The sequence below is a fragment of the Megascapheus bottae genome, chromosome 21, assembly GCF_031878675.1.
Source record: "Megascapheus bottae isolate mThoBot1 chromosome 21, mThoBot2.hap1, whole genome shotgun sequence".
Lineage (NCBI taxonomy): Eukaryota > Metazoa > Chordata > Mammalia > Rodentia > Geomyidae > Megascapheus > Megascapheus bottae.
The window spans coordinates 10,959,740-10,984,082 of record NC_143529.1 but is presented as its reverse complement, the minus strand read 5'-3'; the positions used below and the strand labels follow the sequence as shown (position 1 = coordinate 10,984,082).

The window sequence follows — 24,343 nt, the reverse complement described above, 5'->3', positions numbered from 1 at the left end:
GTATGTCTGGTGATGTTTCTCTTAGGTATGACCCTGTCTAATCATTCTATCTCATAACTTCTTCTTTGGCTAGAAATTGACAACTTAGATTTTGCCAACACATAAAGTTTTATGCTACTCTATTACAGATCAATTCCTTATGGGAACCAAACAAGTCTCAACATCAGCAACAGCAGCCGGATCTGCTTTCCTCAGAGGCCTCTCATGGTCTGTTCAGGATTGTTCCATTTCGTATGGTCCATGTTGGATGAGCCATAAGTGTGGATGTCTGCTGTATGAGTAAGCAAAAAAAGGGATGGAAGGCATGGATCAAGTGGTAGAGTGCCTGCCTTGCAAATATAAGACCCAGATTTCAAACATCACTACTACGAAATGTGAAAACATAGTCAGACTTTAGAGTTGTACATGATGGTGTGTAACTTAATCCTGATACTTGGAGGCTGAGGCAGGAAGAGCCAGGGTTTCAGGGCTACATAGCAAAAGCCTTGAACATGAAAAACAAGAGGAGGAAAAGGATGAGAGGAAGAGGGAAAGAAAATAGGAGTGGGGAGAGATGGAAGAAAAGAGGAGAAGGTTAATGAGAAACAAACATTCCTGCTTCAACTTCATACTTATGTGTTGGGAAAATGGTTATTAAAGTATTTCGTGAGTAGGGATGTCTCTGTACTGGAATGTAAGTACCAAGGAAGAGAAATCAATTTTATTCATTAATGGATCCTAAGTGCCATTAATATCTCTGCTACACTGGTGGTACTCAATAAATATTTGATAATTGATGAACAGAGTTCAAGGAAAAGTTTTGAATGGACTACCTCTGTTCCCGTTGTAATTCCACTGCAGGAAGGCTGGGCAAGCACAGGACATTATTAGCACGAAAGAATTGTTTCTTATAATTTCAGCCAAACAAAGCAATAAAAATGAGCAATGTGTTATGGGAGAAATACTTATTGCAAGCAATGGATATGAAGTCATGGGTTGCACTCTGCATAAATTGGTCTTGGCCTTTGTTGTTGTTGTTTTGCCAGTCCTGGGGCTTGAACTCAGGGCCTGAGTACTGTCCTTGGACTTTCCTCAAAGCTAGCACTCTACCACTGGAGCCACAGCACCACTTCTGGCTTTTCTATGAATGTGGAACAAGGAATCGAACCCAGGTGTTCATGCATGCTAGGCAAGCACTCCATCACTAGGCCAGATTCCCGGCCCTGGTATTGACCTTTGAAAGTTAGTATTTGCATCACTAACTCATTATGAATAGGGGAAATTTATGTAGCATGTGTTATAATAACTTAAACCTAGCTCAGTTCTAATGTACTTGCTATGATTTGATATAATTGCTTTACAAGCTGGAATCTGGTCCTTTGTGATCTCATTTATAGGACCTAAATTAAGGAATTAATACTGTGAAATCTTTATATTGTTAGGAGTCTGAATTTTAATTTAATACATTTCCTCATTGAAAATTATATAGATATGGTTTTGGTTTCCAATTATATTTCACTAGAAAGTATTATCTTAACATAATTTCTAATATTAGGACTCAACATCTGTATTAAAGCCTCATGTTGTCATATTAAGTTATTATCAGTTGGGTTCTCAGGCCCAGGTGATACCACTGCTTGTGAACCTGATTCTTCCTTTGTAAGATGATTCCATCTGTGTGGACAGAGGCACTCTTTTATTTTTAGGACAGTTATTGCTATGGTTACTGTGAAGCACGGAATTGGCCTTCAGTACCACATCCCTGAACAGTTAGTATTTTCCATGGAAATGTTGAAGCAAGAGAAAAACTGAAATAGAATATACACACAGCACAAGAAGAAACATAATTTAAAAGTCATGATCACAAAATATTCACTTAAATGTGAATGTACAATGTACACTTTAAATACACAATGAAAAAGATTTTTTAAACCTTTTTATAATAAAGTAAAATGCTTTGTCAATGAATTTTAAATCTGAAAGGAAATTTAGAAAGATGTTTAATTCATTACTAAGCCAGCAGAAAAAAATGTATATTTAATATTATCATTATTTACTATTTTAGTTGGAATTGAACAACTGCAATTGAAATAGTGGGTAATTGTAAGACCAAAAGACAAGAGATTTCTTTTTTATGTATAATAAGACATTCATTTTGAAGAGTGCTGTTTGGCCCACTATAAAAAATTATTCTTTCAGTTTTAAAACACAAAGTAAAAACATGATCTTTCAAATGTCACAAACCTACTGACTCATATCTTAAATGTACTTCATGTTCTTATTTTGTAACTCATGTTCCCAGAAATGTAAGTCTTTAGCAACCAGGATTCTTTCTAGTTAGTTTTGCAATTTGTGAGGATATGTCAAAAGAATTACTTCATTTTGTTGCATGTGAGATCAAACAGAAAAATAAGTGACTTTGAAATAAGGGGATTTTGTCTTTTTTTTTTTAAGAGATAAAGACATGTTTTACGTCAAAGGTAATTTAATCAAATTCAGTATTGTAACCTTAGCAATTTGATCTAAAACTGAGTTAACATTTTGAATAGTTTATCATATATATATATATATTTATAGTATATATTAAATTATCATTGGCATTCACTTTGGTCAGCAGCTTCTTTGTAAAAAAAAAAGTCTTTAAGCCACTTATCTATTTCATGAAGGTTCAGTTAAGACTGATAGATTATAAATTCCACACACTGAGTACATATTGTAGCAAATTCCCTGAAAGTCCTTACTGTTCTTTTCTTTGGAGGGTAGACATCTCACTTCTCCCTCAAGATAGTATGCATGACAAAAGGGAAAAATAAGATGAATTTGTACATTAAATCTTAGTAAATTCATCTCACTAACTTATTTTCGGTAAACATGAAAATGTAAATATTACTTAAAATGCTTTCTCTTCTCTCCTCAGTGGATGGTTTTGCACATTTGATCATGCACAACTTGATAGGTAATGTAATACACTGTCTTCTATGGTATGTGAAGTCAGACTTGGATTCAAAATCTAACCCCAGAAATATTAGCTGGGTCAGCTTAGGTTTTGTTACTTGCTTTCTTTTTTTTTTCTTTCTTTCTTTTCCTTTTTCTTTTTGCCAGTTCTGGGGCTTGAACTCAGGTCCTGAGCACTGTCCTTGGGCTTTCTCAAGGCTAGAGCTCTACCACTTGAACCACAACACAACTTCCAGCTTTTTTCTCTGTATGTGGTACTGAGGAATTGAATCCAGTGCATGCTAGGCAAGCACTCTATCACTAGGCCAAACTCCCTGCCCTTGTTACTTGCTTTCTATGGATTTGTCTTGTATGTAGCATGGGGCTAGTGATACCTTGGCTATTGTTATGTGCAGTGTTTATTTATGAAGCTAGGCATTAATTAGTATTCTTCATTATTGTACTTTCATCATTTAAAAAATCCATAGAGATTCCCTTCTTGAACACTTATTTATTAAACATGTCATTTGAAATATGATGTAAAAATCAGTGTTAATAAATTCTTCAATAAAAAAATCCAAGCAATGACAAGAGCTAAGATGAAAGGAATTTGTAGTTACAAAGAAATTCAAGAAATAATTCCCAAATGAATAAAATAGAAGAAAACTACACACCTTGCTTCCAACAAGGACAAATAAATAAATGTCAGATAAAAACACTTTACTTTTAATATATCACACATGGTACCTAATTTTTCTACCTAACCAGCAAGTGAGTTTGCAATTAACCAGAAAGTTAAGAACCACAGCATAGTTACTTAGATTATTTCCTTTGGTAAGCTTTAACAGTTATCCTTTCTTTTTCCTGCCAGTTGTGTGGGGTTCATAGGCGAACACTGAGCCACATCCCCAATTTGGCAGATTTGTCTTTAAAGAGTGTCAATTTATTAAAGTTACAGACTTAGTTGTTTATAAAAAGTTTTAATGTATCTTAGGATCTTCTTTCATTACTTTTCTAATTTGTGTCTTCTCCTTCTAAAGGTCAGTTGTATCCTTAAATTCTGCTGTTTTTTCATTATCTACTCAACTATTTTCTATGAAACCTAGACTTTCTGAACAAATGGTATTTACAAAGTATACTATCCAATTTCCAGTATACACAGATATTTCAGGTATTTGTAGTGTGATTTCAGTAATCTTACATCTATTGAACCTTGACTCATGGTCCAGAATAGTCAGCTATGGTCAATGAGTGACATGCACTTGAAAAGAATGTGAGCTTTATTTTTGTTCTGTTTTATAAATATTACATCAAGCTGTTGTATTCTTTGACCCTGTAGCTTTATTTTCTGTATCAAGTACTGAGAAAGGAATGTTACAATCTCCAAATCGAATTGTTTTTGTCAGTTTCTCACTTGGTTTTAATGCATTTATTTTTTCACAAATTTTTAAATTGTTATTACAGAGGTGATGCACAGAGAGGTTATAGCTGCATGTCTCTCAGTTTTTTTTCTTCCCATTTGCTTCATTTTAAACCTGATTTATGTCCTCCTAATGAAGTAACCATGCTACGTGTATGAAATGGCTCTACTCCAGGTACCCTTTACTGTGAAGTTTACATCATCTAATATGGTTACTTATTATTGTTTGCATGGTATATCTTTATTATTTATCTTTAAATTTTTATTATTAAAAAGGTGATTTACAGAGGGGTTAGTTATATAAGTAAAGAACACATTTCTTTTTTTTTTTTGCCATCCTGGGCTTGAGCTCAGGGCCTGAGCACTGTCCTTGGACTTTCTCAAGGCTAGAGCTCTACCACTTGAGCCTCAGCACCACTTCCGGCTTTTTTCTATATGGGATACCAAGGAATTGAACCCAGGTCTTCATGCATGCTAGGCAAGCACTTTAACCACTAGGCCAAACTCCCGGCCCAAGAGCACATTTCTTTTTGGATAATGTCACCCCTTTGCTTGCTCTGTCCCAGTTTTTCCTTCCCATCCCGTCACAAGTTGTACTTTTACTTTTTCTCTTTTCTTTTCTATTTTTTTTTTTTTTTTTGGCCAGTCCTGGGACACTGTCCTTGGGCTTTCTCAAGGCTAGAGCTCTACCACTTGAGCCACAACACCAATTCCAGCTTTTTCTATGGATGTGGTACCAAGGCATCAAACCCCCATCTGCCTGCAGGCTAGGCAAGCATTTTTCACTAGGCCATGCTCTGTGTTTACTCTTTCTCTCTTCTTTCTTTCTTTGCCAGGCCTGGGGTTTAACTCAGGGCCTGAGCACTGTCCTTGGGCTTTCTCAAGGCTAGCATTCTACCATTTGAGCCCCAGCACCACTTCCAGCTTTTTTCTGTTTATGTGGTACTGAGGAATTGAACCTGAGGCTTCATGCATGCTAGGCAAGCAGTCTATCACTAGGCCACACTCTCAGCCCATACCTTTTCTTATTTTAAAAAATATTGTTTTGAGATGGCCTCCTTATGCTACCAACCATCTTCTACTTGCTGTTCTCCCACCTCACCCTCCTAAGAAGCTGAACTGTGCCTAGCACATGTCTTTTAATTGGAATGTTTTGGAGTTTAGCTCATTTACATTTAATTGTTGAGTGTAAATTTTATTTCTGTCGGTCTCAGTGTTCTTTGTTCCTTTTAAAAACCTTTATCTTTTTTGCGCTGAAATCTTTTTAATGACTCCATTTCACCACATTCCACTTACTGCTGCCAGTTTATTACTAAATTCCTGTCTCATTTATTTAGGATTACTCAAATTCATATTTGTAAATAACAAATTTGAGTGCTCACCCTGAGAAAAAGCTTAGGGACAGTGCACTGGCCCCAAGCTCAAGACCAATGACTGACCAAAACAAAAAACAAAACAAAAAAAAACAAAGGAAAAAAGAAGAAACAGAGACAAAGTTGAGCTTTCCAAACAGAACAATGAAGACTCAGGAAATAATAGCCAATAGCATAATAAAGACAAACATGACATATAGTTCTCAACCAGAATCTAGGTTTGACTAAGACAGCAAGGCAACTCCAATTAAAAAATCTGCTAGATGACATCTGTTTGTTTAGTCAAATATATGATGGCTGCTTGCTACATGCAGAATGCATTGCTGCTGTTATCCCCTCATCACTCCCAAATATTCCAAACAAAATCTGATGCGGCTTTAATTGGGTAAGGCTTGCTAGGCTAGTGCTCTACCACTTTACACACCCAGTCCTGTTTTCTGCTGGTTTTAGACACACAGTCTTTCCAGTCATGGTGCTTGAATTCAGGGCCTGGACACTGTCCTTGGACACTTTTTTCTCAAGGCTAACACTCTGCCACTTAAGCCACTTCTGGCTTTTTCTGTGTATGTGGTACTGAGGAATTGAACCCAAGGCTTTGTACATGCTAGGCAGGCACTCTACCACTGGGCCATGCTCCTAGCAACACACATATATTTTAAGGCTGAGTCTCATAAACTCTGTTCAGCCTGGGCTAGTTTTTGAGTAACTAAGACTACAACTGAGCCACCATCAATAACTACTTTTCTTTTTTCTCTTTCTTTTTTTTCTTCTGAGTTAAGGTCTCATGACATAGCTCAAGGTGGCCTCAACCATGATGCTTTTTTTGTTTTTGTTCTCTGCCAGTCCTGAGGCTTGAACTCAGGTCCTGGGCACGGTCCCTGAGCCTCTTTGTGCTTAAGGCTACAGTTCTAATAGTTGAGCCACAGCATCACTTCCAGCTTTCTCTGGTTTTCTGTTTTTTGTTTTTTGTTTTTTTTGTGGTACTGAGAAATAGAATCCAGGGCTTCACTTATGCCACATTCCCAGTCCATCTCACAGTGCTTTTGCCTCAGTTTCTGGAGTGCTGTGATTACCAATGTGTACCCCATGCCTAGCAGGGTATTATAACTACAAAAACAGTGGTAGAATGACTACCTAGTGAGCATTAGACCAAATGCAAACACAAGTTCCACCAAAAAGGAAAAAAATTATAAAGAAGACTTGAATGCTTTTACTACTTTATTAAGTAACAATCACAGGGACTAGTGGCTACCATGAAGATATATTATTTATATGAGGGTTATGAAGTCATAAGATACTTCCATGTACTATCTTCAGTGGTCTTTGTTCTTATTATAAGAGTCAAGCATATATTCAGCCCCTGCTGCTATCACAAATGCAGCAAATCCCCACTTGAAACCTTTAAATACTACACCAAGGAAGGAATCACAGTGTTTAAAGCCACCCATGTATCTCCAAGCTTCATTGCTAGAAAAAAAAGGAAAAAAAAAAGACAATTACACACAATTCATGTACATTCACTGAGTAAAACAAATTTAACTTTTGTCTATCTCAAACACTTAGATGTAACATTTGGCAAGATAATCTAAGTAGATCACAATAGGAATCTTCATGTGGCAAGAGATAATTAAGGCTGGGCAAAGTGGCTCATGCCTGTAATCCTAGCTACTCAGGAGGCTGAAATCTGAGGATTGAGGTTCAAAGCCAGCCCAGGCTCTAAAGAATGTGAGACTCTTATCTCCAATTAACCACTAGAAAACTGGAAGTGGTGCTGTGGCTTAAGGGGTAGGGCAGTGGCCTTGATCTGAAGAGCTCAGGGACAATGCCTAGGCCCAGAGTTCAAGCCTCATGACCGACCATAAAAGAAATAAAAAATTTTTAAAAAGAAGTTTCACCATATATATATATATATATTTTTTTTTTTTGGTGGTATGGAGCCTTGTACTTATAGGCAGACATTTTACCTCCAATCCTCATGGATAATTTTAGGTTTTTAAAAAAGTTGATGATTCAGCCATGTTTATCTCTACACTATTCACAATAGCTAAGCAATGGAAACAACCTAGATGCCCCACTACAGATAAATGGATAGAAAAAAATGTGGTACATATATACAGTGGAATTCCACATAGCCAACAGACAAGATAAAATAATGGCATTCACTGGAAAGTGGATAAAGCTACAGCAAATCATGTTGAGCGAGCTAAGTCAAGACCAAAGGAACAAAAGGCGCATAGTCTCCTTGATATGTGAATATTAGATCGAAACAGTACAAGAGCGAGGATTCAATATTCAGGTACCCAAGGTTATTGACATAGTCTTGGAGATAGAAACATAACTACCTAGACATAAAAATCTATGATCGGATATATACACTATAGACATGTTATATAGATTGATATGTATCTGTGGTATACAAACTCTCAGCTTAATTTTAATTATGTTCTAAAATCTATGTGCCAGTGATTTTATACAGACTTGCCCATCTTGAATACTTTTGTCAAACATGATATTTGAAATATGATGTAAAAATCATTGTTAATAAATTTTTTTTAAAGTTGATGATTTCACATTTCACTGTTATTCTACTCATAATTTTACAGCACTCTCAAATGAATCAGGTCACTTTGATCTCACAGCCCAGCCAGGTGGCTAATTCAAACACCACTGAAATGGAAGATAAACAAAAGAACTAGACATTCATCTTTGCTCTGCTGATCATAATCTTTTAGGCTGGGACAGATACCTAAACTCTCAGGACTGCTTCCTCTTCTTGTGATTACTTTATAATGCCATAAAGATCAAGCATGTAATATATATATTTTAGCATTTGAGGGTACTAACACTTGATATTAAAACATGACTATTCAAGAGGATTATAGCTTTTCCTTGTCATAGAAGCTTGAACATCAGAAGGCTAATTTCCTGTTGTGGCAAATATTTTCTTGAGTAACCTGATTATAGTGTATGTCTGAGTAAAAAGAAGTCAGAAATGTACAGAAAAAAACCCAGTATACTCTTCCACTGATAATGGTAAGTCAGTGAAAAAAAAATCATGTTGTAAAAGACAAAAACCATCGAACACAAAAAATATGCCTTACTAGAAAATATGAGAGCAAATCAAGTAATTTAGATAAAACTGTACAAAAATTTTGTAAGAAAAAAATGTTACAAGGAAACTACACAATATCCCTCATGAACATAGATGGAAATACTCTTAACAAAATTTGAGAAAAACTGAATATGGGGTGGTAGTCTAGCCTAGTGGTAGAGTGCTTGCCTAGCATGTACAAAGACTCAGGATTGATTCCTTGGTACTACATACACAGAAAAAAGTCAGAAGTGGTGCTGTGGCTCAAGTGGTAGAGCTCTAACCTTGAGAAAGCCCCAGGACAGTGCTCAGGCCCTGAGTTCAAGCCCTGGGACTGGAAGAAAACAAAACAAAACAAAACAATAGCAATATATAAAAAAAGAAACAAGACAAGGAAAGGATATAACTTTTATCATTTTTACTTGACATTAGCCATAACGCAAGAAAACCATGTATGAAGAAAATAAAAAATTTACTAGAGCTCAAGAGTGAATTCAGCAAGAAACTGGTATACAAAACTTAGTATATAAAATGGAATTGCATTTTTTTGTATGTCTGTGTTAGAGCTTGAACTCAGGACCTGAATTACCCCGTAAGTTTTTTGCTCTACCACCTGAGCCATAGCTTGACTTCTTGCTTTTTGCTGGTAATAATTGGAGATAAGAGTCTCAAAGACTTTCTTGCCTGGGTTACCTTCAAACTGAAATCCTCAGAAGTTAGCCTCCTGAGTAACTAGGATGGCAAGACTGAGCTACCAGTTCCTGGCTTAATTTGTATTTATTAGCAAAAATTATAAATAGCATTAACAAAAGCCTCACAATATAGAATAAAAGTTTAGGGTAAATGCAATAAAGCATATATAATACCCGTGTACGAAAACTACCACAACAAAAAAAAAAAAGTATTCCTGAAAGCATTAAAAAAGACCTAAAATGCTCATGAACTGAAAAGACTAAGTACTACATATAAGCAAACTGTTTGCAGAAATTGAAGAGCTCATTCAAAAATTTACAGGTAGGGGCCAGGAGTTTGGCCTAGTGGTAGAGTGCTTTCCTAACACGTACGAAGACCTGGGTTCGATTCCTCGGTACCACATACATAGAAAAAGCTTGAAGTGGTGCTGTGGCTCAAGTGGTAGAGCTCTAGCCTTGAGAAAGCCCAAGGACAGTGTTCAGGTCCTGGTTTAAGCCCCAGGACTGTCAAAAAAAAATTATAGGTAAATAAAAAATATTTAGAATAGCTAATCTAATTAAAATGAAAACTGAAAAAAGGATGTGATTGTTTATATTTGTGATCACAGAAATAGATCACAAAGAGATGGTCAAGTTTTTCAATGTGTTTATCACAGTAGTTCAACTCGAGATACAGTTTTTCAATAAATGGTGCTGGAGTAATTGATATCCATATTCAAAATAATGATCTATCCTCTTACTTCAAATGACCTAAGAATTAATGCAAAATGGATCATATCTCAGTTTAAGGAAACTGTGCCAGGTATGAGGATGCAAGCCTGTTCTAACACTTCTAAGTTCAACATGAACTTAGCACCCACTATCTAATGAATGTAACTGTAACCCCTCTATACATTACCCTGACAATAAAAAAAAAGGAAGACCCTATTTAAAAACAAAACCATAAAAGCTTCTAGAAAAAGAATAGGAAAGAAATATTAGAATACAAAAAGTACAAGCCACAAAAGATATCCATAAACTAAGTGAAAGAGGTCAGAACTTAGAACTATATACTGTATGTTCAATTGCCTAAAACTTTAATAGCCAAACAACAGATATGAGTAGGCCAATGGTTATTAAGAGTCAGAGGTAGAGTAATACAGGTTAAAAAAGAAAGAGCAGAAGAGCATGAAGATTCCAGTGATAACATAATATTTTATATTTTGATTTTGGTGGTGGCACGATAAGCATATGTTTGTAAGAACTAAATCATTATTATGAGTTAGCTTTAGAATAGATTACTGACTTTTAAGGAATACCAAGACAATGTCAATACAACAGACTCTAAAACATTCATGTAAAAATCCACTATCTATATTGCCTTTTTAAAATTTTTTTTGGTTGCCAGTCCTTGAATTCTGCATCTGGGTGCTGTTCCTGAGTTCCTGTTGCTCAAGGCTAGGACTCTACCACTTGAGCCACAGCTTTACTTTTGGCTTTATCTGTGATGATTTAGAGATAAGAGTCTTACAGACTTTGCTACATAGGCTTGCTTGGAACTGGGATCTTCAGATCTCAACTTTCTCAGTAGCTATAATTATAGGTGTAAGTTACTGGCATCCAGTCTTTTGATGATTTTTTTTTAAAGGAAAATATGCTGAAAAGGAACATAGATATTGGTTCTCCAAACTCAATTCTATCTAAACTACTTCATTGATCTTACCGGGCCCATGGATCCCTTAGTCCTTGTAGAGCCAGCTTCTTCTGCACATTTTCTAATGGTGTCCCTTCTACTTTCCACTGTCTATAATCTGGAAGTTCAAATTTACTATGACCATGTCCATGTTCATGTCCAGTGCCCATTTCTATAGCAAAAGAGGAATATAAGGAAGAAATACAGTTTGTAGATACCCAAAAGGAAAATTTAAGGTTTGCATTTTACATAAAATATTTAATTTTTTTAAAAAAGATACAGAGTTAAAATATTTTATAAAAAGGCTAATTACATAACTGGCTATGTTCAGAGTTAGGCAATATATACATACAGAACATAACAATGATCATCACGGCTCAGATAACCATAAACACAAGTGAAAACCACAACACTCACAACTTGGAAGACATATTGAGTTCACTATTTGGTGAAGTGATTAATATGAAAGAAAACCAGGTATGAAGGTACATGCATATGTTCCCAAGATGATCACTTGAGCCCAAGGGTTCCAGAGTAGCCTGGGCAACATACCCTTTTCTCAAAAAATATATCCATCAAGATCAAAGGAACAAAAGGCACATGGTCTCCTTAATATGTGGTTATTAGATCCAAACAGTACAAGAGTGAGGACTCAATATTTGGGTACCCAAGGTTATTGACATGGTCTTGGAGATATAAACGGAACTACATAGACATAGACATAATATTTTATAACATATATTAATATGTATCTATGACATACAAACCCTCAGCTTAATTTTAATTATGTTCTAAACTTTATGTGCCAGTGATTGTATATCAAGATTCCCTTCTTGAATACTTGTTTGTTAAACATGCCATTAGAAATATGATGTAAAATCAATGTTAATAAATTCTTTAATAAATATATATCCATACATCTATACACACAGCTATATACATTCATCCATATACAAAGCACTAATATGAAGAAGAAAAATATGGCATTAAGGTTCTAGAATGAAGCTGAGTGCCAGTGGCTCATCCCTCAATCCTAGCTACTCAGTGGGCTGAGATCTGAATATTGTGGTTTGAAGCCGGCCTGGACAGGAACACTGGTGAGACTTTTATCTTCCATAAACTATTCAGAAAAAGCCAGAAGATGGGCTGTAACTCAAGGGGTAGAGTGACAGCCTTGAGTAAAACAAGCTCAAGAAGAGTGTCCAGGTCCGGAGTTCAAGCCCCAGGATGGCACCCAAAAAAAACAGAAAGAAAAAAAGAAAGATTGATTCTGATTTTTGAGATGTAGTACTATATAACGATCATAGTAAAGCTGTTATTATATATTGAGAATGACAACTGGGTGCTGGTGGCTCATGCCTGTAACACTAGCTTTTCAGGAGCCTGATATCTGAGGATCACAGTTCAAATCCAGCCTGGAGAAGGAAAGTCTATGAGACCCTTATCTCCAATCAATCACCAGAAAACTGAAGGTGGTGCTGTGGCTCAAAGGGGTAGAGCACTAGTCTACCACTAGTAAAAGAGCTCAGAGTTTAGGCATATGTTGGTGGTCTCAGCTACTTTAGAGGCTGAAGAGGAGGGATGCTTGACTCTACAAGTTCAAGACTAGCCTGGACACAACAGCAAAAACTAGTGTCAAGAACAAAACATACAAAAATTATTTCTATTTCAGAATAGCCATAAATCAATAATAATATCCTGATCACTTGAAGGGACTTTGAAATTCTTTTTTGTTATATAACATATATAGTTATATAAGTATAAGCTCCCAAGAAAATGACTTTCTTGCTCTGAACTTTAATGTGTAGTTAAGTCTTCTTCATATGAGGTTAAAAATCTATGTGGTGAAATTGTGAGAACTGGGGAAAACACATTGTGCTGTAGCTTCCATTTTCATTCTCAGGTGTTGAAAGTGTGACTGAACACAATCATTCTGAAAAACTGTGTGACCTAGAAAAGTTGGACATTCAAGAAACTTATGGCCAGAATTCATGTTTGTATACCCTAAATCTTCATTTTTATCAATTTATAGTGACTAATATAGTTAAATGTGGTATATAACTGGGGAAAAGGAAATTTTAAATTCAGCTTCCAAGTGGATTTTTAAATCAGTTACTAGAACATATTAAAGAATGCTTGAAGCTATTTGGGCATATAAATCTACTTCTCTTTCATTTGAGACAGCCTTATTATATAGCCTAGGCTGGTTTGAAATTCAAAATTCTATTGCCTTGGCCTCCCAGAGGAATACATGCCCCCTGCCCAGTTTTGAAATATAAACAAAGTCAAGTGTTTATACTTAGAAACCAGCATATAAAAAGTTATCCTATAAAGCACATCGATTTTGAAGATCATATGGAAATATAAAATTGTTTTAATAACAATACTAACCACACTGAAATAATATTAGATCTCTTAAGGCAGTGTTTTCAGCAAATTTTAAGTTACTTTTTTTTTTTTTTGCCAGTCTTGGGCTTGAGCTCAGGGCCTGAGCACTATCCTTGGACTTTCTCAATGTTAGAACTCTACCACTGGAACCTCAGCACTCCTTTGGGCCATTTTCTATGTATGTGGTGCCAAGGAATCAAACCTGGGTCTTCATGCATGTTAGGCAAGCACTTTACCACTAGGTCAAACTCCCAGCCCAAGTTACTGTCTGTTTAAGGAGCCCTTTAGGTTCCTAAATATACTAGATCACCCCAATGAAACTTTATATCATTAATATTACAATATTTAATTGTATGTATGTATCACACATCCTGTGGTTCTTTGGAAGGAGAGAAAAGACTCTAGTAATTCCTTTCCAGTTTCTCTGACCCCTTTCATTCTTGAAGGATCTTCTCTATTAGCAATACTTTATTACCTGACTTGAGAGGTGGTGGTTAGATGAATGTTTGTCTACTTGTAATTATTCAAAATATCCTTTTTATACATGTTATGTATCCTTGACAATAAAACATTAGGAAAAATGAGTTGTATTGTGCTGAGGACATAGTAGATAATAAGTCCACTTTCAGAGCTGCTTAAACAAGAACAGCAAAAAAAAAAAGCTCAAAAAATAAAAAGCATATAATTATGAAAAAAAAAGGCTGTTGTGAACTTAGTAATTTTGTGGAGATCAATCTCCAGTAAGAGGTACACTTTCCATGAAAAGGAAGTAAGATTATGTTACATCCACAATATGTAGACTTTCATACGCGCGCGCGCACACACACACACACACACACACACCTTAAACTCCCTGGTAAAAAAAAAAAAAAAACTGACATTACTGTAAAAAGATGGGAGGAAAACACATGAACTGTAATGACCTTTTAGTACCTAGTCCCTGATCTTAGATATATACAATAGATAAGATTCTACAGCCTGGGGCCAGGAGTTTGGCCTAGTGGTGGAGTGCTTGCCTACCATGCAGGAAGACCCAGGTTCGATTCCTCAGTACCACATACATAGAAAAAAGCCGGAAGTGATGCTGAGGCTCAAGTGGTAGAGCTCTAGCCTTGAGAAAGTCCAAGGACAGTGCTCAGGCCCTGAGCTCAAGCCCAGGACTGGCAAAAAAAAAAAAAAAAAAAAAAAAAAGATTTCACAGCCTGTTCTTTTCCCTTTAGTATGGTAACATAAACATAAGCCCACACTCTTTTTTTTTCTTTTTTTTTTATTGTAATTAGTAAAAGGGTTACATGATATTTGCCAGATAGAAGGTGCGTTAATTCACATACATTGATACCCTTTCACATGTCTTGGTACCCATATCCCTCCCCCCCACACCCCCCACCCATCTTGGTTTTCCCCCCTTCCCTATCAAATTTCAAATATCCAAATACAAATAAATTCAATATATTAGATAACAAAGTGAGATACTATACCAATATGAGATAACAAGGGACAGCAAAGGAGATGAGAGACAACATAGTACATTAAGGACAACAATCATTCATTATATAAGCCCACACTCTTATGCTAAGCTATACAAACTGCAGCATTAGCATTTTAGGTTTGAGGGTTGTTCTTTCGCCTCTATGTGATTCAAACGCAAACCAAAGGCCATGGGACGAAGAGGGGACTGCTGTGGTAGAGACGGGAGGAAGGCCGTCCCTGCATTCAACCACCGCAGTCATTCATTCATTCCATTCCCACCGCATGCTTCTCTAGCCTTGCTAATCATCTAGGACATACATTCACAATAGAGAAGATCCTTCAAGAATGAATCGGGTCAGAGAAACTGGGAAGGAATGACTAGAGTCTGTGTGTCCTTCCACGACTTCCTTCCTTCTTTCCCTGAGCGACCTCATCATCCTCTTCCTCTCCCCTTTTTCTTGTTTCCCACATAACACACTCCACTTTTTAATTCTACCCCAGAAATCCCCCGCCAACTCCCTAATTTACCTGACAGCAATCTGACCTCTCAGGACAACTCAACGTTCCACCTTCCTGCCGGAGCCAACCGGAAACGGAAGTGGCCATCTGGAGCGCTTCACCTCAGGGAAAGCTAAGGAGACGTTTAACGTTCCGGATCTGCGTCACAGGTTTCTGGGACAGACTGTATAAAATGAAGGGGACTCGAAATCAATATAGACGTATGTTTTTTAAAACAATCACATACGTGCCCCCTATAACTGTAGGGGGAGAGGGATGTCAAGGAAATGTTTTCCTCTTCGAAGACGGAATCTTTAGGAAGTGCACCGAGGGGCGGGCCAAAGGCACGCCGCAGCCAGTAGACGGGGCCGTTATTGAGAGCGCGGTCTCAGCCAATGAGAGAGCGCGTTGTTGCGCTGCAGTTGGCCCGCGGCCGCGAGAGGCGGTGGCGGTGGGAGCCGGAGGCAGCCGGGTGACAGGTACGCGGTGGCGCCGCGCCTGGGGGCCGCCCGCGGCGGAGCGGGGGGCTTTTCCTCCCTCCTCCGGGGCTGTGATTCCCGTGGAAGGGAGCTGGCGGGGGTGTCCGGGGACGGCGGTCGCCGGAGCGTGACTGGTGCGGGAGCCCCGAACACCGGGCGGCAGCCTGCAAGGGTCGTGAGTGGAAGGCGGCAAGCTGGAGCGGGTGGGGTGTCTGAGGTTGGCGGGGCGACTTGGGGGTGGGGGGGCGGCGTCGGAGGTGAGGGCCGCGGTGGCGCCGGCCGAGCCGGGCGACCGGCGGGAGCCAGACGCTGGCTGGTGAGGGTTAAAGCAATTCCTTGCCCGAAAAGGACGCGCGGCGTTGCCGACACCTGAGCGAAATCTTCGGAATTGCTCCTCGGGGGTTCATTTCCCGGGGGTGAGGGGCAAGGAGGGCGTGCGGAGGGTGTCTACGTATCTATAGATCCAAATTTTATTTATTTTTTTACCGGTGGTTAGATCCTGGAAACTGTTTGCAGCTAGCCGTACGTTATGTAATCCTTGGCACTGCCAGGTTGACCCCCCCCTCCCTCGAAAGGTGTCTTGCAGCCTTTTATCTCATCGGAACACTTTTTTTTTTTTTTTCCCCTCCGTTCGTCTGATGCGCTTTCTTAACCTGGCAGGATTTTGTAGGCGAAGGGCTGGTAGCGTGCGAGATGGAGAAGTCACGAAGAGCTCATCCCAAATATGGACTTGGGGTTGAGAGATAACGCTGTTAAGTGTCAAACGACTGTGATCAGATTCATGTTTCGTAGTTCAAGGATTTCTTTCGTTTTGCGTACCAAATCTGATATCAAAACACATTTAAAAAAAAATTTGAACCTTCGGAAAGATGAAGAGACATAAAAGCCTGTAGGAGGAGCTAAGAATAGTGGTGGAACATTAGTTAGTTGACCACCATCCCCCCCCACTCCCCCTCCGCGTAGCCTCATCTGTCCACCCCCCATATTGTATTAGGGACTGTGAGAATATAAGGCAGAGGTCTGAATAATGGAGAAGGTGGATATCAGTTTTTTAAGTAATTTGCTCTGTAAGTCTGAGAAGCTGAGTTTTTGGCTCAAAAAGTATGTGCTTCGAGGGCGGGGAGTGTGGCCTAGTGGTAGAGTACTCACCTAGCATGCACGCAGCCCTGGATGCGATTCCTCGGTACCACATACACAGAGAAAACCAGAAGTGGCACTGTGGCTCAAGTCACAGAGCGCTAGCTTTGAGCTAAAAGTGTCCCGGGACAGTGCCAAGGCCCTGAGTTCAAGCCCCAGGACTGGCCAAAAAAAAAAAAAAAAAAAAAGCTTTGAAAAAAGTATGTGCTTTTAATCCCCTGGACTTAGGTAAAAATATATCAACAGATAAATTCTTTTAAAAACCCTTGTAATTTATTGTTTGCACAATGAAATGGACAATTAAGACAGCAATTCCAGTCAACATGTGCCCTGAAAGGACACTTGATTTTTATAGTTCATTCAATCTGAAAAGACTAAAAAATGATTTTAATATAAGCATTGTAAATTGCTAAAATGTACTGTTTGAAACACTGTCTTTATAGTTTAGAAGAAAAGGACAAATTTAGGACTAAGAGTGTGTAATGTTTTACTGAACTTAATACTGCCTGGAAACTTCTAAGGGTGAATTCCCCCCCACCCCATTATTATTAGTGCATAAAAGGCCATATCAAAGTTTCATTTTTTTTTCTTCTCAAAATATTATTGAGGGGATGATTAGAATGTGTTCTAAAGTGTTCAGAGTACTAAGATGTCTATCACTGTTTTAGTGAAATATTAAAAATGTTGTTTGATGCTTATTTTATTTATTAAAAGAATAATGCTGGTGGGCTGGGAACGTGGCTTAGTGGTAGAGTGCTTGCCTAGTAGTCAGGAAGCCCTGCCTTCAATTCCTCAGAATCACACACACAGAAAAAGGCTGGAAGTGGTGCTTTGGCTCACGTGGTAGAGTGCTAGCCTTGAAAAATCTCATGGACAGTGCCTAGGCCCTGAGTTCAAGCCCTGGAACTGAGCAAAAAATAAAGTCATGGCCAGGAGTGTGGCCTAGTGGTAGAGTACTCGCCCAGCATGCATGAAGCCCTGTGTTCCATTCCTTGGTACCATGTACACAGGAAAAGCAGAAAGTAGTGCTGTTGCTAAAATGGCAGAGCACTAGCCTTGAGCAAAAAGTGTCCAAGGACAGTGCCCAGGCCCTGAGTTCAAGCCCCAGGACTGGCTGTCTCAATCACAAAGAAAACTTACATTTCTGTTTTAGGTGAAGTTCTATAATGCTTTTAGTACTAATGAACACATATTTGCTTTTTTTGCACTGTGATATGGAATAGTGTGTGTGTGTGTGTGTGTGTGTGTGTGTGTGTGTGTGTGTGGTGTATGTGTGTTATGTAATCAGCCTACTTGAGCTGTCTTAGAGAAAGAATGGGTGGTTTCCAGTGGCCAGTAGGTGTCATTGTAATGCCATAAATTGAGCTTGGAGTGGGAAATTACCAAGTAGTTTAAGAAATACTAGTCCAAATTAGCATATAACAATAATTGAACGATTGTCTATAAATTTTAGGAATCCTCTCATGGAGTTTTATATAAGAAATTTAAATAGTGGCTATAAAAAGGTATAATTATTTGCTTTATAATTTGATCTTGAAAGTTTATTTTTAATTGAACTTTTATGTTTGCATTGTAATGGGGACTTCAGTTCATTATCTGTTTTAATCACACAGTTTGGCTCATCTCTTCCCTTAGTATTTGGGATTGAACCTCAGTGCTTATAAGGTAGTTTTTCTTACTTGAGCTGTGTCCCCAGTCTTTTTGTTTTATTTTGTTTTATGACATAGAGTCTGACCTCTTTAACTCCTGATCCTCCTGTCTCTGCCTCTTGAGTAGCTGAGATTGCAACCATGTTCCACCACTCCTGGTTCAGTTTTGGTATCATATAGTAATTTCTTAAGTTCTAGAATGATTAAGGCCTTTATTCTGATTGAGCTTTACTAGAGAAAAATGAAGCACTACATATGAAAAATAAAGTAATATAAACAAGTCTGGAAACTGGTTATCAATTACACAAAATAGTACTTTATTTTTTTTAATGCCAGAACAGAATTTTTATGATTCATTGTGTAGCTTTTTAAGTTTTCTCTCACCCTCTATTTGCTTAATTTTACATTTTATCTGGCTAGTAGGCTGTGTTCTTTTCAACAGATAGTAAGGTGAATATTTGTCAGTGTCTAAAATGTAGGAAGTGAAGGTATGTCCCAAGTGGTAGAACATCAGCCTTGAGTGAAAGTGCTGAGAACATGAAGCCTTGAGTTCAAGCCCCAGTTTCATGTAGTGGATTCTGAGGGTATTTGGCATAAAATCATCTCTGAAAGGTAGGCTGAGGACATGGCTCAAGGATACCTGGCTAGCAAGTACAAGGCCCTGAGTTCAGTCCCCTGTTTTGCAAATCACAATACACATACACATCCAAAGATGGTTTATGGCTACTGTTAATAGATCTCTTTGCCTTCATAGTCTTCTAATGAGCCACAGGGCCTCTTCTGGCTTCTTCTGTGTATATGGTTCAGGGGAATTGAACCCAGGGCTTTGTGTGGAGCACTCTACCACTAGATTATTCTCCCACCAGAGCTTTTGTTATTTTGTAGATGTTTTTTTTATATGATAGCTATTGATAGTGTTTCTGTGTGTGTGTGTGTGTGTGTGTGTGTGTGTGTGTGTGTGTGTGTGAGAGAGAGAGAGAGAGAGAGAGAGAGAGAGAGAGAACAGACAGACAGAGAGACAGAAACCTAATTTGAAAATTCTTCATGAAAGCAGATAGATTACTTCAAAATAATTGAGTTGTCTTCAAAATAATTGAGTTATTTATTTTAAAGGTGCTTCCACATCTGTTATATTACCCACAGGTCTTTTTATAATCTTGGTGATAGCAATATGAAGGAGACATATGTATTTGGAAAAAAATTCTTGGTCATTTGGTTCATCTCTGACTTTCACTTTAGAGTGATTAATTTAATTCAAGGCTATGGCACTTGTGACATGATCCAGTAGCAGTAGTTTTTAGCTTGAAAGGACTGTCAAGTGCACCAGTATTTTATATCTCAATAAATTGTCACTATTTAATGTCATAGCTAAGACACCTTTTTCTAGCCAGGAACTGAAGTTGCCAGAAATAAAAATTGTGCTAAATGTTTTGGTTTAGATTAAGTTTTACTTGGCCCTTAACTGCTTTCTGTAAAGTAAGCTACTTCCTTTCACAATTTAGATCTTAGAGAATTCCATTTGCAGAGATATTTACTTAAAACCTGTTTCTTGATGTTTTGTTCTAGAATTAAAGCTGGGAATAAGAAATTGAAAGTGGGGGCCGGGAGTTTGGCCTAGTGGTTAAAGTGCTTGCCTAGCATGCATGAAGACCCGGGTTCGATTCCTCGGTACCACATACATAGAAAAAAGCCAGAAGTGGTCCTGAGGCTCAAGTGGTAGAGCTCTAGCCTTGAGAAAGTCCAAGGACAGTGTTCAGGCCCTGAGCTCAAGCCCAGGACTGGCAAAAAAAAAAAAAAAAAGAAATTGAAAGTGTTGGCCAGGAGTGTAGCCTAGAGGTAGAGTGCTTGCCTAGTATGGATGAAGCCCTGGGTTTCATTCCTAGGTACCACATATTGAGAAAAAGCTGGAAGTAGTGCTGTGGCTTAAGTAGTAGAGCATTAACCTTGAGCAAATAGGACAGTGCCCAGGCCTTGAGTTCAAGCCCTAGGACTGGCAAAAAAAAAAAAAAGAATTTGAAAGTGTTCTTGATTAAAGATTTTTTTTAATAGTAGATCTGAGGATCACAGTTTGAAGCCAGCCCAGGCAGGAAAGTTTTTGAGACTATTATCTCCAATAAACTACTCAGAAGCAAGGTATAGAAATAGGGCTGGGAATGTCGCTTAGTGGTTGAGTGTTTGCCTAGCATGCATGAAGCCCTGAGTTTGATTCCTCAGTACCACATAAACAGAAAAAGCTGGAAGTGATGCTACAGTTCAGGCTTTTTAGAGTGTTAGCCTTAAGTACAAAGAGGCTCAGGGACAGCACCCAGCCATGAGTTCAAGTTCAAGCCTCAGTACCAGGAGAAAAAAAAAAAAAGGAAGAAAAAAGAAGCCCATGGTTCATCCTCATGAATTTTAGGTTTTCTTTTTGGTGGTTTGCCTCCCATAAAATCAAGTATGAGAAAAAAATAAATGAGAAGACTTTGGAGAAAAGTAAAAATTCAACCACATAATATATTAGACTTATTATATTAGACTGATTATTTAGACTGAGAATTATGGAATAGCTGCCATAGTGGTCAGAAAAATATAGTAAATAACTTATTGAAATTGTTATGAAGCATAGGTTACTGCTAGGCATTTTGGATTAGTATAGTACTGAACTCAAAAAAATATTTAAATCAAATCTATCAGTCTTCTGAAAAATTTGTTTTTTGGTGTGGTGAGAACATTCAAAACCTTTTTTTAATATTATTATTATTATTATTTTTGCCAGTCCTGGGCTTGAGCTCAGGGCCTGAGCACTGTCCTTGGACTTTCTCAAGGCTAGAGCGCTACCACTTGAGCCTCAGCACCACTTCTGGCTTTTTTCTATGTATGTGGTATCGAGGAATCGAACCCGGGTCTTCATGCATGCTAGGCAAACACTTTAACCACTAGGCCAAACTCCCGGCCCCTTAATATTATTTAAAAAAAATTTTTTTTGTTAGTCCTGGGATTTGAACTCAGGGCCTGGGCACTGTCCTTGGACACATTTTGCTCAAGGCTAGTGCTCTGCCACTTGAGCCACAGTGCCACTTCTGGCTTTTTGTGGTGTATGTGGTACTGAGGAATTGAACCCCGGGCTTCATGCATACTAGGTAAGCACTCTACCACTAGGCCATGCTCCCAGCCCCTCAAAACCTTTTTTAATCCTGGGTTTTTTTTTTTTGCCAGTCCTGGGGCTGGAAATCAGGGCCTGAGCATTGTCCTTAGGCTTTCTCAAGCATTCTACCACTAGGCCCAGCTCTAACCCTAGCTTTTTTGAAATAATTTGTCATCATTATGTGCAGCAGAATGCCAATATTTTATGCCTGTGAAACTGCAACTTAGTTATCCAAGCTTTCTCCACATTTTCCTCCTGCTTTCCCCAACTTCTTTCAACCACTATTCTAAATTACTAACTGTACTTCTATGAGCTCAACTATTTTATTAATTAATTAATTTTTGTTATCATTAAGGGATTGCTATTTAATGAAGTAGTTGACAAATACAATTCATCTTGATTAATGATTTTCTTTAATGCATATTAAATTTTTTTGAGGAATGATGTTGGGGGGTGGTCAATCCAAAAGCCTTGAACATGCTAAGCATGTACTATACTGCTGAGCTGTAATAAGGATTTAAGTTTTAAATATGTGTGTGTGTGTGTGTGTGTGTGTGTGTGTGTGTGTGTAGAGTAAGAAAGGAAAAAGTTCACTGTACTAAATTTCAAAAAGAATAATAGAGCTGATCGCGGTGGCTCATGTCTGTAATCCTAGCTGCTCAGGAGGATGAGATCTGAAGATGGCAATTCAAAGCCTGCTCTGCCACTAAAGACCAGAGAGACTCTTATTTCCAATAAACCTGAAATGGCGCTGAGGCTCAAAGGCCAGGGACAACGCCTAGGCCCTGGGGTAGGGCAATAGCCTTGAGAAGAAGAAGAGCTCAGGGACAGTGTCCAGACCCAAAGTCCAGGCTCCACAACTGACAACAACAACAACAAATAGAATTTTTGCCTGGAAGTCACATAACTTTGTGGATTATCTAAGTGACGGTCTAGATAATTTTCAGTGGTCTATCCAAGATCTCACAAATAACTGACGGCAAGTTTGGAATTAAAATTGAGACTCTCTATTTCCAAAATAAGTTTTGTTTGATTTGATAAAAGTATGTGAGTGTATTAGTTATTATTGATTTTTTTTTCCCAATCCTGGGGCTTGAACTCAGGGCCTGGGCCCTGTCTTTGTGTTTTCTCAAGGTTAGCACTCTACCACTTGAGCCACAGCACCACTTCTGGCTTTTTCTGTGTATGTGGTACCAGAAAATTGAATCCAAGGCTTTTGCTTGCTAGGCAAGCACTCTACCAGTAGGCCACACTTCCAGCTCCTCTAGAAATTTTTGGAATCTCTAATTGGTAGTTTTTGTTTTGTGGTACTAGTGATTATACTGCTGTCCTCTATCACTTGAGCTATGCTTCCAGTCCCTGTTTTGTTTTTGTTATTTTCCAGGTAAGGTATTGCTTTATGTCTGGGCTAGCTGGCCTATAATCCTAATTGTGCTTCCCTACACTCCTAGGGATGGGAGGCATATGCCACTGTGTAGCCATTTTGCCGCCTCTGCAGATGGAATAACAGGCGTACCACTATTACCAGCCATTGGTTGTGATGTAGTTGTACAAACTTTATTTTGGCCTGGATTGGTCTTGAACCTTAATCTCTCAATATGTGCCTCCCAAGTAGCTGGGATTACAGGTTCTATAATTTTTTTTTAAGTTAGGTTAGCTATAATTATAAACAGTTCTTTGTGGTATCTTGTTGAGCATATTATCTAAACATTTTATAATTTTTCATTTTTATTATTTATAGCGCTGGAAAACATTTAAGTTTCAACAAATGAATTCCACACTTGAACTCTGCTGCATTCCTGTACCACCTCCTCCTTTAGAAAACTGATCTTCAAACAGGTAAAATTATGATGTTAACTTTTTAAAGGATAAGGAATAAATTTCCCCTGCGTTTAGACCTGTTCAGAGGTTTTGGTAGTATTGGATGAGTAGCTGCTCTTTATTATGTAATTTTATCTGAAATGATTATATTTCAATTATTGCCCTTGAGTTCTGTTTTTGAAGATATTTCCTTTTTAGTATTCGATTTTACTACTTATAGTTAATCTTATCTTGTACATTTTTTAACATTGTAATTAATAGAAGGGTTACATTATATTCACCATATAGAGAGTGCATAATTTCACAAACATTGATACCCCTTCTCATGTTTTTTTTTTTACTTCTGTGCAAACTTTATAATAAACATGGAATATCATCTTCATTCAAAAACTGAACTGGATGTAGTAAGTCATTATTATAATAATGCATGGACAACATAGTAGGAGACTTTAGGGAAGTAGTGAAGAAATTGATGCTTTCCTTGTTCTTGGCCAATTAAAAGTCATTGAACATTTATTTGCTTCTTCTCTTTCATGCAAATCACTTCTCTGATAAACACTGAGGTGAAAAGGTTTTCCACAATTCTTAGTAAAATCAGATTTCTACCTCCTGTGTG

At 38.0% G+C, this 24,343-nt stretch overlaps 2 protein-coding genes across 4 annotated transcripts in view; one reads left to right on the top strand and one right to left on the bottom strand.

Annotated features, from left to right (window-relative positions):
* Nucleotides 1-6,910: 6,910 nt before the first annotated feature.
* Ndufb3 (NADH:ubiquinone oxidoreductase subunit B3) lies at nucleotides 6,911-15,661 on the bottom strand. The gene is made up of 3 exons (XM_090354594.1): nucleotides 15,564-15,661; nucleotides 11,192-11,333; nucleotides 6,911-7,173 (listed from the first exon to the last, which is right to left on the bottom strand). Exons 2-3 carry the CDS (start codon nucleotides 11,329-11,331, stop codon nucleotides 7,020-7,022), a joined length of 294 nt encoding a protein of 97 aa, XP_090210720.1. The 5' UTR covers nucleotides 11,332-11,333; nucleotides 15,564-15,661; the 3' UTR covers nucleotides 6,911-7,019.
* Nucleotides 15,662-15,938: 277 nt separating this feature from the next.
* The window catches only part of Hycc2 (hyccin PI4KA lipid kinase complex subunit 2), a 39,007-nt gene continuing 30,602 nt past the window's right edge, over nucleotides 15,939-24,343 (top strand). For 2 of the 3 annotated variants that reach the window (XM_090354591.1, XM_090354589.1), the window contains exons 1-2: nucleotides 15,939-15,996; nucleotides 23,648-23,745. The gene's annotated coding sequence lies outside the window, so the exon portion shown is untranslated. Of the gene's footprint in view, nucleotides 15,997-16,028; nucleotides 16,169-23,647; nucleotides 23,746-24,343 lie in introns of those variants that run through there. The other variant, XM_090354590.1, reaches the window with a different exon arrangement.